Genomic DNA, 15,035 nt, shown 5'->3' on the forward strand with positions numbered 1-15,035 from the left:
ACATTCTGACTAAGATATTGTCGTTTGTTAAATAACAAAGTATTTCTCAATTCAAATTCGTAAAACAGGAGCACAAGAATTAAGTACGCAGCGTTTGAATTAGATAATTTTGAAATTATCTAGGTGAAAATAGAATAAAATGTACGTAATGTACGTAAAATGTACGTAAATTTACTAGATAAGAAAATGGTTTTGTGGTAAATTAATCTAAATGAAAAGTCTAAGAAAAACCATTTTAAATATAAAACAATATATTCATAGCTTTATTTTTACATTTTTTTTCTTAAAAATAAGAGTTTTTTTAAATGTGTCTTTTGACAGATGATTTTTTTTGCTATCCATAACAGAAAAGTCTGTTAATATAAAAGCAAATATGTTATATATACAACGATATATATTAATATTATCTTATTAAATACTATCTTGAATAACTTGAAGGAGATAACTTTAAATTTCTTTTCTTTCTAAAATAATTTCTCTCTCAACTTTATATCTAAGATGAAGAAAATAATACAAATTTGTTTAAATTTTGATAAATTAGATACAGGAAAAAAATTAAATCTCATTTTTATAATTATTTAAATATTTTTTTTAAATAGATAATATTGTAATTATGATTTAGTGAAATTTCATACATTTATTTTGCTTTTCATCTAACAGACAATTCGTTGCTTCCGGACCTAATCTTGCTCTCCGCGAAACAGTTATACAATCGGGCAGAATAATATTGCCGATCGCTATCTTGACGATAACAATTTATTGAACTATCGAATCAAATGTGAGTTAAAGTGGAAAAAAGAATAAAATGCTCTCGTGCCTGTTCTCTCGTCCGTTCGTTTCATTTTCGAACAGCGGCGCGTTGTCGTCCTTGGATAGGATCGTCATTTCGGAATGGGGTGTAATCAGCCGCGACGGATAATACTTCCTTGATTCGTCTTGATGCGCGACGAACGAGAGAGAGCGTCCCCTTGAACTTAGAGAGAAGAAAGTTCCGTTTTGTCGCGAAAGGCGGAGTGAAAAATCGGAGCGGATCAACCCGAGGCACTTTCCTCAATGCTTTCGATTGATTTTTAAAGTGCGCGAAACGTCGCCGTCCGAGAAAAGCGTCGATGGCCGACATTGTCTGGCACGGACAGGCAGCTCGCGATTTATCGCGAAATCGCAAAAGAAAGAGGAATAATATTTCCGCCTCGCGTACGACGATGCTACGCCTTTCATATATTTCGGAACTAACAATAAGATATATTCAATAATAATGATTTCGAACATGTTTTCATAAATATGCATGTATATATAAATATACATATGTATACATATTCATAATAGCGATAAAAAGAAAAAAATACAATTGTAATTTTTTTATCATTAAAATTTTTATCTTGATGAGATTATTAAATATTTGCAAAAAGTGATTAAATTTATTTGTATAATAAGGATTTTTAAATATGAAATTGAAATAAACGTTCAAATAAGTTACAAATTATATTAAATATTGAATATAAAATTAAAATAATAATTATTTAATCGTTGAATTTTTCCATTTTTTAGTAAATATTTTTACAATTAAATATCTTTTTCATCAAATATTGTGATTTTCGCGAAGCAAACCCATTCGAAAAATTATTACTAAATAAAAAATAAAGTTTCTTCCACATCTGTCATTTAATTTTCATCGATTATAATTTTGGAAGATTTTATTCGACATTCACATAATATTCTTGTTAAGAAAAAAATTCTCTCCCGCATTGATCGAAGTAGATAAAAAAGTAGCAAGAGTCCGAGGGACGTTTTCATATATAGTTAAAGTTCTTTCGCATCTGGAACACTCGCGACGACTTGTAGCCCCTCTGGCACGAGACCGGATTCTCTTAAATACTGGCTCGTGTGCAGCCTGTCCGCCGCAGTCTCATTCCAAGCTCTAAGGTCTGCACAAACCGATGCGGTACAATGCGATGCAGCAGCGAGATATCGATTATTCCGATAAAACAATCGCTTTCGCGTCGGCCTAAGTCATTAGGAATTGCTTTATCGTAAACCGGGCCAAGGTTGAAGAGGAAAATACGATGGCGCTTCCAACATTTGGCGTCTCTTTTCCGCAAATTTCTCTCTCTCTCTCTCTCAAGAGAGAGAGAGAGAGGGGACGAAATATGGAAAGCTTAATGCATAATATACGCGAATAACAAGCGTACCATACATCATGATACGTTTGCGCTTTTCAAAAGTAAAATGGACTTTTGTGATGTGCATCATTCATAATGTAATGACGAATTATCGTTACATATCACGTCAACCCGATGCCATAGTATTCACAAGCGATTCCTCTATATTCAGTTTTGTTCCTGACGATCGCTCTCGACGAGAAGTATTTCCTTTCGCTCTTTTACGGATATGTTTTGTAAAGTTTGGGTCCTCGAAGGCATTCGGTATATTTCTGTAACCGACAATTCCAATAATTTTTCCATGCCGACTATTTGGCCCCCCGGGCCGATGGCTCGCAAAGTCGTAAAAACGGGACGCAAGGAACCCGGGATGGACGCGAAGAAAAAAAAGGGAAAAAGTTACTTTTAGACGAGACGGCGCCGATGGTTATTACTTTCCTCCGTACGACAAACAAGTTGCGCGACGATCCAGAAATGCAGTAAAAGAAACGAAAGCGTTCGACGAACTTGGCATTTAACTCTCCCGCCACGAATTGGAGGAGATCTCTTAATTTGCAAGTCAATTTTTACTCTCTCTCTTTCTTTCTCTCTCTTTCGATATCGATTATCATTAACTTTGTAATACGACGAACACAGAAATTAGGATAACTGAAGATACCGCCTTCAGACTTTCTTCTTCTGCTTTGGCACGCTTGATAATGCCATGCAAATATCTATGGTGAAACCACCTCTTTGTCGTCAATCGCAAAAAGCTCATCATTATGCGAGCAGAGATAAGTTTTACGATCCGTCACAGTGAAATCTGTTCTTATTATTTGGATTCGCGATTGCGCTGCTCGATTGATTTTTTATATATCATTTTATTCCGCGCTATACGCAATCGAAAGTAAAGCAGTTGACTGAATGTAACTTGAATTGCAATTCTGATCAAGACAGAATAAATTTAAAGAATGTGATTTTATGTAATTATAACTAAATCTTTTATTATAAATAATATGTAATAAAATATTTTTCGATAATATTAAATATATTAAATATTTATGTGTAATTATCAAAAAATATATGTATATTAAATATATATTTAATATAAAATAAAATAAATATATACATATATTTAACATTATATGTAAATATTTAATATTCAATATTAATTTTTTTAACACTGAATACCAATACAATAATTATTAATTAATATTCTATTCTGAATAATGAAAAAAAAATTTATTTCGAGGATTACGTAATTTATTATTATATAAGATTATTATATAAATACATAACATACGCACATAATATCGATCGAAAAATCAATTTGCTTTTATTTTCATTCTAATAGTAACGCGACGGAATTAATCAATCTCAATTTTAACCAAGCGAAAGACCATGAACTTGACACGTATGTCACAATAATGCACCACACCTTCAACCTCTTAAACGCTCGAAGATCTAAAGTCATGCTGCCGCAATACGATCCGCGAGAGTGCATCGAAAGGGGTCTCTAAGCGAAGGAAGTAAGGTCGCGTTCGTTCGTTGCTACACGATGCAGGAGAGCGAGGTATCGGTGGTCACTGGCCGTTGAAAGCGAAAGGACGTCCGGAAGGGGGGTAAATCTAGAAGAGAGTTAGATACATTGCTATAGCTGTACGGCGAACATTTAGCCATTCCTTCCTCGTACGAGGCACGTAAACGGTGCCGAGTGTGCTAGGTACGAATCACCTGAAAACCGATACAGCGACAGGTTACATTTCAAGAGGGGGTCACCTTCGCGGGAAGGGGGACGATTTAAGGTGCACCGAAAGTGGTAAAATATACGTATATCCGCGACCAATGCAAGAGGAGAGTCACTCGTGAAACGCGAAACTAGGCAAAAGTGTCCATCAGGTGGACAGCGAGGGAGAAGGAAGACATTCTTCAGACTCATCCTCAGGTATCCCGAAGGAGATTTCGTCCGACAAACGGTGTCATTCGCGTTTGCTCTTTTATTATCTCGAAGAAGCCAGAGTTCATTCGCGATCAATCGGAGAGTGTCGTGCGGAATATCTTTGGAGTGCGAGACCTTGGGTTTCCGGTGCGAAGCTGTCGAGCGGTTCCGTCTGGTGCTCTATACAAGGTCAGTGAAGATTCGCCGCCCATCGGGTCATCTCGGATGAACGGGTAGTTTTTTTTGACATTTCTTCAAAAAGTCGACATGTCCAAGTGTGTCACATCGTGTCCGACGAGTCTCGTGGATTCGATTCTTCGATATAAAATTGCGTGACAAAAACGTGCCGTGCAACGACGATGTGCACACTCGTCCAATCGACCGCGACAAATCCCGTTCACTCGTAAAGGCACGAACTAGAGCGAAAGTTTTACCATTTTATCGCTAGCGAACAAAAAAAGCGGCTGGCAACTGATGTCGAGTTTGGAAATCGGGAGATACAAAAGCAAGACACACTCCATAACTTGTTTTCGATATTGCATTAAGAGAGACAGAGTCTAGTTCATTAATATGAATTATTTCCAGATAAAAGTTGTATGACGCGAGGTATTTTTAATTTGATTAATTAAAAGATTTGACCCAACTAATTTCTTTATCGAAAAATTCAATGCAGTAGTGGTTTAACTTGCCGTTTTAAAGACTTGAGAAAGTTAATCGTACAGTTGACAAAAACTTCCATTAATTTTCTCAAGTTTTTGAAAAAGTGTATCAAATCACTTTTGCATTATATAATTTTTCAGTCTAGTTTCAAAATTAAAACGATCTAACGATTTGAATCCACACTTTAATATTTTATTATTGTATAAAAAATACAACGTTTTATATAATGTTTCATATATAATACACGTGATCAAATATTTCATAACTCTGGAACTTTTATTCCTCTGAAAAGTCAGAGATGTCTTTTACAACATTTACGTTTGAATCGTGTGTAAGTTTGTAACCCAATTAGCGTCTAACATAAGAAATCACCGCTTTTGCCGTCAATGTCGTTTGTCCCTTGTCATCTGGATAATCATTTATTTCCTTTCTTCTCTGTTCGATAATGAATCGCTCGTGCGGGATTAAAGTTGTAAAATACAGCAGGCCCCGCGCTGTGCGGTGAATGGTAAATTATACCGTGTGGCAGTTTATTTTTCTATCGGCTCGATGATGCCTGGAAACCTCGTCCGAGCGTGACAGCTACTGTTGGCTCGCGAAACACGTAATAGCGAAAGTTTTCCTGATTCTCTTGCTTTCTTGCGCATATAGGAAGCATATCGATATTACACGGGTCATAAGAACTCTCGAAGAAGGAATATGTATGTTCGCTCGAAAGAATGTTCCTCGGTATGTTAGCGCTTTTAGGACCGATTACCCGAGAGCGCACTTGACTCCGTCATTCGGATCCAGACACCTACGCAGCGCATTTTCAGCTTCCTACATGGACCATCCGCGCTTCAAACGGCTGATTTTTATTATCGACGAATCAATAAACGCTGTTCCTCCTCAGTCTTAAGGTCATCTATAAATGCGTTACTTACCATCGTTTTATTGCCGCTCAACATTTTTCTCATCGAGAAATAAACGTCGCGAGAAGCAGAATTATTTTATATTAGCGAGCAATCGCGAGCCAAAACTCTGTCTATTAAAATTTTCCAAAAGAAAAGACAACAAACTTGTCCTTTCTTTGTAAGAATAATGGATAATATTCTCAGTAGCGTAATTAAGTTTACTCTCTTAAAAACATGTTAAAGGATAAATTGAATATTTAATCAAGAATAATAAAAAAAGACGTAAGCTGAAATATACTTTTTCTTTTTCTTTTTCGATTTAATTTAAATCCGATTTACTAGAAATCATTTGTCTTGATATCTTACAATATGTTTCGGCATATTTAATTTATACAACAATAATGTGTATTTCTTACATATTTTCAATAATAATTTTTCTTATTTATCTTATCAATCTCGTACATACAGGAAGTACCTTAATATTTATGAAACAAAAGTTTATTTTTTTTCTAGTTTTTATAAATGTTATTTTAATTAATACAAAAATAAGAGCACAATTTTTTAAATTTGTATTGCTTTGCCTTGTGAACGGTGTGGGTGTGAATATTTTTCAAGAAAAATCAGTTCTTAAAGAGTGTCTTTTTACGATGAATACAATTTAAATATTTAATGTAGATCTGGAGAGAGATTTTTGAATATTTTTAATTGTCTTATTTTCTCTCTCTATTACTTATTACGTCTTACTTCCATTTGTCTTCTTCAAACTTTTTCGAAAAAGATTTGTCATTTCGCGGTGAGTTTTTTTTATGTCGAAATTTCAATAATCTACGATCATTGATGCACGACACGCACACGCGACCCGCGTCTGGCCGAGATAAATGACATTTGCTCGTGAAACGCGATGCGTGAAACGGAGCGAAAGTTTGATCCGGCAAAGACGGAAAGAATATATAGAATATAAAAGTGCGTGATGAAGAGAAACGTTTTTAAGATTGTAATCGGTAGTTTCTCCATCCTTTTTGAATCTTGCATGAGCATTTTTTTTTTCTTATAAAGAACAATCACAATTTAATATAAATGCAGATTTGTTTTCAAAGAGAGATACGCGCGCGTGGGTGCAAATAAAAACAATTCTCCCTAAAGAGAGCATATTTCTTCCCTCAGAAAATATCATATTGATCAAGCAGGCACGATTCGCGTAACGTCAATTTGTTCGAGTTACGGTCGCTTGTTTCGTCGAAAGTGAAATCGCCGGTATGCAAGAACCTCGGCATAGATCTTCGCGTCGATTTGTCGCCATGTTTTTTTCACGTTCTATGCGCGCACACACGAGCTTCCTACACGCGGCAATTGACGGGTAGTATCCGCATCGAATAGTGTGAAATTGGTGCAATATTTTGCAAGGACTATATATATCTTTTTTGCCATTTCATAAGATTAGATGGAGATAGATTGAACTTTAGCTCCAGATTTTACGATTAAACTCACAATCGGTTTTGGAGATCTGGAATAGAACTCTATCAATTTACTCATCTAACAGAGCTCAAATTATATATTAATCATATATATAATTATATAATTATTAATATTCATATTAAATCGATCTTCTAAATCTTTAAAAGAAATGTTATAAAAATGTAAATTGATTAAAAAATATTATTATTAAATTATTATTAGTAAGATAAATAATTTTTTGATAAATTGTTATTTGAATATTTTTAAATTTTTTTCTATATTATATTTAAATTATTCTGCTTTTATAGAGAAGATTGATTCGGCTGATTGGTTCGAATCGAATCGTTCATTGCAGAGGAAAAATGGATTCTCTAAATTGATTAAAGAATCTTATTTAAAAAAAACGTAATACGATAAAACTCTAAGACTTTATAGAAGAGACGGAAAAAGAGCATTTGTTTTCAGTCTACACGTACAAGTTCGGTTTCGATTTTAAACACGAGGGAGATATTATTTTTCTCGAATATAAGTCTAGACAACATAACTGAGAATACGTAAAAAATTTCTCTTCCGATATAAGAGAAACCACGTATGCAATGCAATTTCAAAATCGATGCGCATTTGCAGTGGGAGTTTTTAATTTCGATTGCAAAACTGAAATTGCTTTTCGCACAACGCAAAATTAATTGTGCCGGATAAATAAACCGACTTTTCCCGCGAATCAAAACACGCGCGATTGTTTTTTTCGTTCCCTCGATCACGAACGAGAACGCGCGCTTTTCTTTTACACGACGCGCCTGGTTACCTACGCACGTAGGATGCACCTTGCGCTTATAATTATAATGAGTGCAACCTGCGGAGATGCATCGTCACGGTTTTGTGCTTGCCGGCCTCGGGCCAGACGTCGACTCACGGCGAATAATTTCAGGGATGTACGAGGATACGACGGCGTGACTGACGCGCCGGAAGCAGAGGGAGCCAAAAATGTCGCGACCAAGGTGGACGTCCAGCTCTTCCGGGCCGCATTCTCGGCTGATTACGGCGGTTTTGCTGATCCTCCTCGTTCGAGTCCAGTGTATATCAGGTACGTGTGTGCGAGCTTTCACATGGATTTCTGTAATTGTTATTCTTTTGATCCATTCTACGAGTTTAAAGATCATCGCCGGGAGATCGAATCGCCGATAGGAAAGTAAACCGTGTCGGTTTAAGAACGCGAAAAAATAAACGTTTCAATGCGTTTCCCAACCGAACGTTAACTCTTTTTCCCGCTTTTTTTCCACGATTCATCTAAACAATTAAACATAGAATATGAGTAAGGATTGGAAAATAAACTATTAAGCTATACAGAATTTAAAAATAAGTAAGTTTATAAATATTAATTCTAGATTTATAAATATTTACCCGACAAAATATTATACAATAGTTATATCGATATATTTCGTTTACTCAAAGTACAAGTTGTCTTTTTTATTTTGATTAATTTTATCTACAAATTTATAAAAATCCAGTAAATATTTTATAATAAATTTTGTTTGTGCGAAATTTATTCTATCAAAATTATTAATAAATATTTAGTATTTTTTCGAGCAATTCAATTAGATAAATGTTTATTACCCAATTAAATATATGTTAATTATTAATCCGAAAGAGAAGTTTACGCTTTTTCATGACGCTTCTATGTCATTCAGTTGGAAGGTGAATTTGACACTCCGAGTGACGATTCGAACTAAAGTCTAATTAGCCTTTATATAGAGCAGCCTGCGTAGTGTACCCTCTGCATTGTCGCTGGTAACAATGCTCGCGTACCTCGCACACATACCCTAGTTTGCACACGGATATATGTACGAGCAAAGGAGCTGCCGGAGATGGGCTGTTAATTCCCATCGTTACCATTTTAGATCGTGAGATCGCGGCCGGGTGTCTACATCAATTTGTAGGCGGTCCGTTAATGAATCTCTCCAGACGACGAGGTTTTTTTTCTCGTCGTCTGGAATTCCGATATCTTGCTAGATTCAAATATATTCGTTTACGCGCAAAATTGATTGAGCTTCTCGCGAATCACAACGCGCATTTTTGCACGTCGCGTTCGTAAATTTCGCTTTCAGCGAACGGTCATCTGTTACACTCTTGTCATCCAACGATGCTGGTGGCAGCGGTGAGATTGACAAAGTGCGTCCCGTGTAATTTGCTTCGCGACCAAAGATTTATCGTTTCATCGACAATACCGAATTTCGTGAATTCGACGTCGCATCATTGTTGAAACATCAAGATCGGGCATTTAAAATCGCATCGCGATCGCTCGCGCGACAGATACGACGGGAAGACATATTTTGGAGATTTATACGTATAACACCGGAATACTGCGTGTCCCAAACGGAAGAAGCTAACGGAGAAGCGCGCAAAAAGTCGGCCGACCTTGGCCCACTTTTGTCAAAGCCTCGAAAAGGAGCGGGCTTATCCCTGTAAATGCAACGACACGCGTACGCGTACGTGTGTGTACGTGTGTGTATGTGTGGATGGATATCATCGTGTGTACACAGGAAAGCGTATCCATTGTCGCATACGGCATATAACGCTCGTCGTGGATAGAGATGTGTCGAGTGCTCGCGATTTTCTTGGCCCGCTCGCCTTTCAAAAGTAATTCTTCCCTCGACTCGAGAAACAGACATAAGAGAGAGAGAGACAGAGGGAGAGAAAGAAAAAACGAGAGAGAAAGAAGGAAACGCGTTCTCCGCGAAGTGTGATTTCTTTAAAACACGTCCACAATCCTTCCTCATTTTCTCTCTCACTCGGATCCTAAGAAGAAAAGCTTCGGGAGATTCAATGCTGGTTGCGAGAATGCAGTTAGCACTTATTGCGCGGGATAAATATTATCGCATCGATCATGCAATTAAAAAGATTATTGGAAATGAAGTCGATTACATGTTGCAGTTGAACATTAATTTTCTCAATCGAGTAATATAACAGCATTATAAAAACAGAATAGGCGGCTGCATGAGATTAAAAAGTTGTATCTAAAAAATTTCTATTTTTTACGTAAAAAGATTTCTATTTATATAATATTAAGATTTATATTAAGATTTAATTATATTAAGATTTCTACTTATATTATTTTATATTATTTCTATATTATTTCTATTTATATTATTTATTTTCTATTTCTATTTTATTTATATTAAGTTTATAAGATATAAATTTCACACATCTGAAAATTTTGCAGCAATTTAAGATGATAAGTTTCTTCTTAAGCGTTTTCTGCTCGATTAAATCCCTCGCATTGTTCAAGGTTTCGGCACATTAGCCGCGTAATCTGTCAGCAAACATGAATAATCAGAAAGCGTCAAGTATAGAGGCGCGACCGATGCACATTCGCACCTCGCAAGAAAATGCTTCGATTGGCGTCTCCTCGAGACAGTTAGAAAGTGTAAAGCTATTTTTAACGCGTTTATAACACCGATGATAATTAGACGTGAATTTTGCAATTAGTTCTGCTACGTAAGTAAATTATTAATTAAGGCGCAACCGATCCGATACGACAGCGTATTATCGTTCACCGTTATCGAGCACAGTCGAATCCTTCTTCGTATCTCTTATATTACTGTATTCTTAACACACACTTTTAATTTCCGTATTCTCAACGTATTTTTCCGCATTGCTATTTTCTGCGCAAGATCAACGTAAGTTTTTATTCTGTACATGTGCACGTCGGAATAAAAGTAGGGATTGCGAGAAAATATTGGGGTGATGTTCGGGCTAAGAATATGGAGATTCTTCCACTTTTTTATCTATCGAGGCAAGCGCGAGTAATATATCAGGCTTGAGAAATAGAGCTTTTTTTTTACAAAAGACATTTGTAGAATATGTTACGATCGCGTTCGTGAAAGAAGGCGTTCGTATGCAAAGCTAGCAATAAGATCGATTTAGAAAAATAAAGTGTATTAATTTTTTAAGTATAAGGTGCACTTTAAGTATAAGGCGCGTATACGCACGAGCTTAACGTTCACCTCGGAGTACGTTACATTCACCGCGCGATAAGGTGAAAGTCTAACGCGTGATAAGTGCAAACGGCCACCTGCTTAATCCAACCGAATCGCATCGAGAGCTACAAAACGCGAATCGGCACTTGTTGTCGAGAGAAGGGACCGCGTTTCGGAGCAAGATAACTAATGATGCCGGAGTTAGCCCCGCCGCAACGTAAATAGGGCAAATTAACAATGTATCAAGCCCGAACTTACCTATGAGTGGATTGAGATTTATGAGATCCGGATGCGATAATATTACGCAAGAAATCCTAATGCGAAACTGGCTTTTCTCGCATCTCTTATACAGAGTGTATCAAAAGGTAAGAGCGAGTAAGACGGCAATAAAACGCTCGTTAAATATAATTTCTTTTATTTCAAGAATAGATAGATAAATCAATAAAAATACACTGTATATTATTATAGCATTATTTTATAAAAAGCACTACGCATGTGATATTGTTTATAGTAATAAGTAATATTATATTAAAGAATAAAAGATATTTACAATGTAACGTGCATGTTAAAAAAAAGAAAAAAAATATATGTAATATTATTTCGTCACGTTTTTTGATATTACATTTTGATATACCCTGTATATGTTTCTGCAATATATATACGAAACAAGTGGAAATGTTTACATTTCGCAATTGCTCCGATGCGGAGCGCCGTGGAAAAAGCTTAGATGAGAATAAGAAGATGGTTTGGGCGCAGTTTGCGAGTGCTCGAAATAAATCGTTACGAATTTTTGCAACGGGCGGCGTTTTTGCAACGCGAGAGAAGATAAAAAGTACTCCGTTCGCACGAAGGAGCTGTAAATATATCTTAACGAGATTGCACTGCACGTGAATTAAATCGCCACGAAAATTATCATCGGAGAAGACTCGCGCGAATCCGATCCGATCGACCGAACGATCCCAGAGAGTCTCTGAATAAATTTCAGATAGGATCGGAGAACTTCCTTTTCGTTGCTATCGTCTCTCGATCTGTTCCCTTTCGCAGTCGGAAGCGATGTTTCACTCTCGAGTCCAGATTACGCTGGATAATTAGTCGTTTGTATGTGAATTCACCGCAACACGCAACAATAGTGTAAAGTCCAGGATCGCATTTTATAGTGACGAAATATGTGTGCCAGATCTGGATGATGTGTTTATTATTTGAAATGCAAGTATAAACAAATCCCGAATAAATCTCAAATAAATATCTGTGCTTATCGCTTTTGTATTACTTAAAGTAATTGCGAAAATAATTTCACACAAGAAACCACATCTTTCTTTCTCTCACACGGAGGTTGAGACATCGCGATAGTTTTTGCGCTCATTTCTGTTGTGCTTTAAGCGATCAACAGATTATACTCTACGTGAGAGATTTCATCGGGAGTTTCGATACTTTTTACTAACAAGGAGATTGCATGAGAGGATCGAATCACACAGATCTTTCTGACGTGTGCGCTTCAAGTACTTGATCTACATGATAAATTGTGCAAGCAAGAAGGCCCATTATTTAAGTATTACGGAGAAATTTAATTTCGTAAAGAGAGATTGAATTCCTCAAGTACAAGATGTAATGCAAAACACATGGGAGTTAATTGGATTACTCACATTGAACTTGAACTTTGTTCGATAATTATTTGATTTTTTATTTCTTAATTATATAATTATAAAAAGTCGCATTTTATTTTATTAATAGATGAAAATAATGTCGAAAAATTCATACATATATCCTTTCGGATGAAACTACTTGCAAGGAAAGTTTTATATTTGCGATATGAAGAGACAATTACTTAGAGATTCCAAAATATTTTATTTTGACTGCATATATTGATTTCCTCTTGTCATGAACTTTGAAAGTAAGTTAGTAAAGGGAAGAGTGTCGGCAAATAGTCGAAAATTGACGCGCAACCGACAAACAACGCTGTTTATGTCATCGTATTTGACAGAACGCTGTCTTGCCTTGCTTTCTATTTTACTTACTTTATAGAAATAAAAATGGATTTACTTAAGAATAATTCGATAAACTATTGTATTTTAATTCACGCCTACGCTTGCCTTAATCAATTTACGGGGAAACTTAAGATCTTTTCTCCTCTCGTTAGGATGCCAGTTTTATCCCATCGGAGAGTATCTGAAATTCGTAAGGGTACCGGAGAATCTGGAAATAGGAACTGAAATTCTTTCGCTGGAAGCACATCCGAGAGATCGACTCGTCATTACGTCGGTCGACAAGGTATATATCTCAATTTCCTTGTGTATATTAACTTTCCTTTTATCTCTATATGTATAGAGTGTATCAGCATGAGACGGTGATATAAATTTTACAGGAGGAGGACGCCGGCTTTTTCGCTTACAAGGAAACGAACGAGACGCACGTCTCCCTTATCTTGGCACAATCACTGGAGGATCTGGTGGACACGGAATCTCCGAGAAACCTGTTAAAATTTCGAGTTTCCTGCGACTCGGGCACCGGTGACTCTTCGGCAAGTTACGAAATTACAAAGGACACTTTATCGGTCATTGACTCTTTTCGGTCAAATCGAGAATGCCGCTCGAATGACCTAATCAAGTTTTGCTTACTGGTTATTATAGGATTCGATTTATTCGGATTATATTTAACTGTGATTATCGTGCGTCTAGTTTCGAGTTTAATTGTACGTGTGCCGATCGGATTGAGTGGTGCGAAACGAGTTTGCCGGTTTTAAAGATTTTCCACGCACGGTAATAAGAGTTTATGTAACGATTCTTAAGCTTTCCGGTTAAGAGTCATTAGCGCACGTAATACCGCGCTCATTTAATAGCCTCTTGACGTGTCGAGCGTTTCCATAATTTCTCGTTTCCGAACATTTCGGCACTTCGAAGGATGTAAATTATGACATTTCTCTCACTTTTTTTAATAATTCAACGCTCGATTTGCGCTCCAAGATATTCAGCGGATGTAAAAGTGGCGATCAATAATACGCGATCTATCTTGCCATTCACAGCGCGCGCTGTTTACTCGATTAAATTACGATGATTACGACTTTCGCGCGTACTAGATTCGTGCGTGAGTCTCGATCTCGAGTCTCGTTTCTCGGGTATTACGGGTATCGATCCTTTTTCATTTTCCAAAAGGCGCGATAGCGTCGGTTTTACGATACGTCGCGTCGTAAAGCCGAATTCTGAGACATGACAATTCGGCATTGGGATTAGAGAGACGAATATAGCGAGTGCAACGATCCAACGTGTATGACTTACGTTTATGTGTCTAGGTATCGTCGCATTTGTCAGTGACGGTCTACGTGGAGGATATAAACGATCACGCGCCACAATTTGTCGATGCGCCTTATCACGTAACGGTGGACGAGCTTACGCCAGTCGGTGAGATATTAACCCCATATACTATCGAAGTTGGTGCACCTAAATTTCAGCTTAATTAATATCCCATTTATTTCGTGCGCATACGTCATGTAATTCACGTGATTGGCGGAGATGAAATATTTGTTCAGGATTCACTGTGCGTTTGAGCGCGCTCGATATTTATTTTTTTGAATGTGCTTTAGTCGAATCTTTCGATAAGTTTTTGCGACTTTCGAAAATGATTTGGACGCGAAATTGATGAGAAAATGAAATCGCAGGTGTGACGATATTCCGCGGAATTCACGCGCTGGACGGCGACAAGCCGAACACGCCCAACAGCGACGTCTATTATGCCATCGTGAAAGGGAACGAGCAGGGCAAATTTTCTCTTGAATCCGGACACAGAACTGCCTTGATACTACGCAAGCCGGTCGACTACGATAGCGGAGATCGCCAATTCGATCTGATTATTACTGCGACTGTGAGTATACGAAATTGCAACATTTTCTCTCTAATTTTTGCTGTTCGAAAAAATTAAATAATTAAATAACTGTGTTGCATTTTATAATAATTTTCATTAATATATCATTAGAAATTGT

General features: G+C 36.7%; 1 protein-coding gene across 6 annotated transcripts in view; it reads left to right on the forward strand.

The window, feature by feature from the left end:
• The window catches only part of Cad89d (cadherin 89D), a 34,350-nt gene that overhangs the window by 7,684 nt on the left and 11,631 nt on the right, over nt 1-15,035 (forward strand). For 5 of the 6 annotated variants that reach the window (XM_083105782.1, XM_083105780.1, XM_083105785.1 and 2 more), the window contains 5 exons: nt 8,014-8,169; nt 13,200-13,330; nt 13,425-13,580; nt 14,349-14,457; nt 14,715-14,917. In XM_083105782.1, the coding sequence (XP_082961908.1) occupies nt 8,070-8,169; nt 13,200-13,330; nt 13,425-13,580; nt 14,349-14,457; nt 14,715-14,917 (699 nt within the window). In that variant the 5' untranslated portion in view covers nt 8,014-8,069. Of the gene's footprint in view, nt 1-3,833; nt 4,267-8,013; nt 8,170-13,199; nt 13,331-13,424; nt 13,581-14,348; nt 14,458-14,714; nt 14,918-15,035 lie in introns of those variants that run through there. The other variant, XM_083105781.1, reaches the window with a different exon arrangement.

This window comes from Camponotus vicinus, unplaced genomic scaffold (assembly GCF_025532165.1).
Source record: "Camponotus vicinus isolate PSW18456_S1 unplaced genomic scaffold, iyCamVici1.0 SCAF_8, whole genome shotgun sequence".
Classification (NCBI taxonomy): Eukaryota; Metazoa; Arthropoda; class Insecta; order Hymenoptera; family Formicidae; genus Camponotus; species Camponotus vicinus.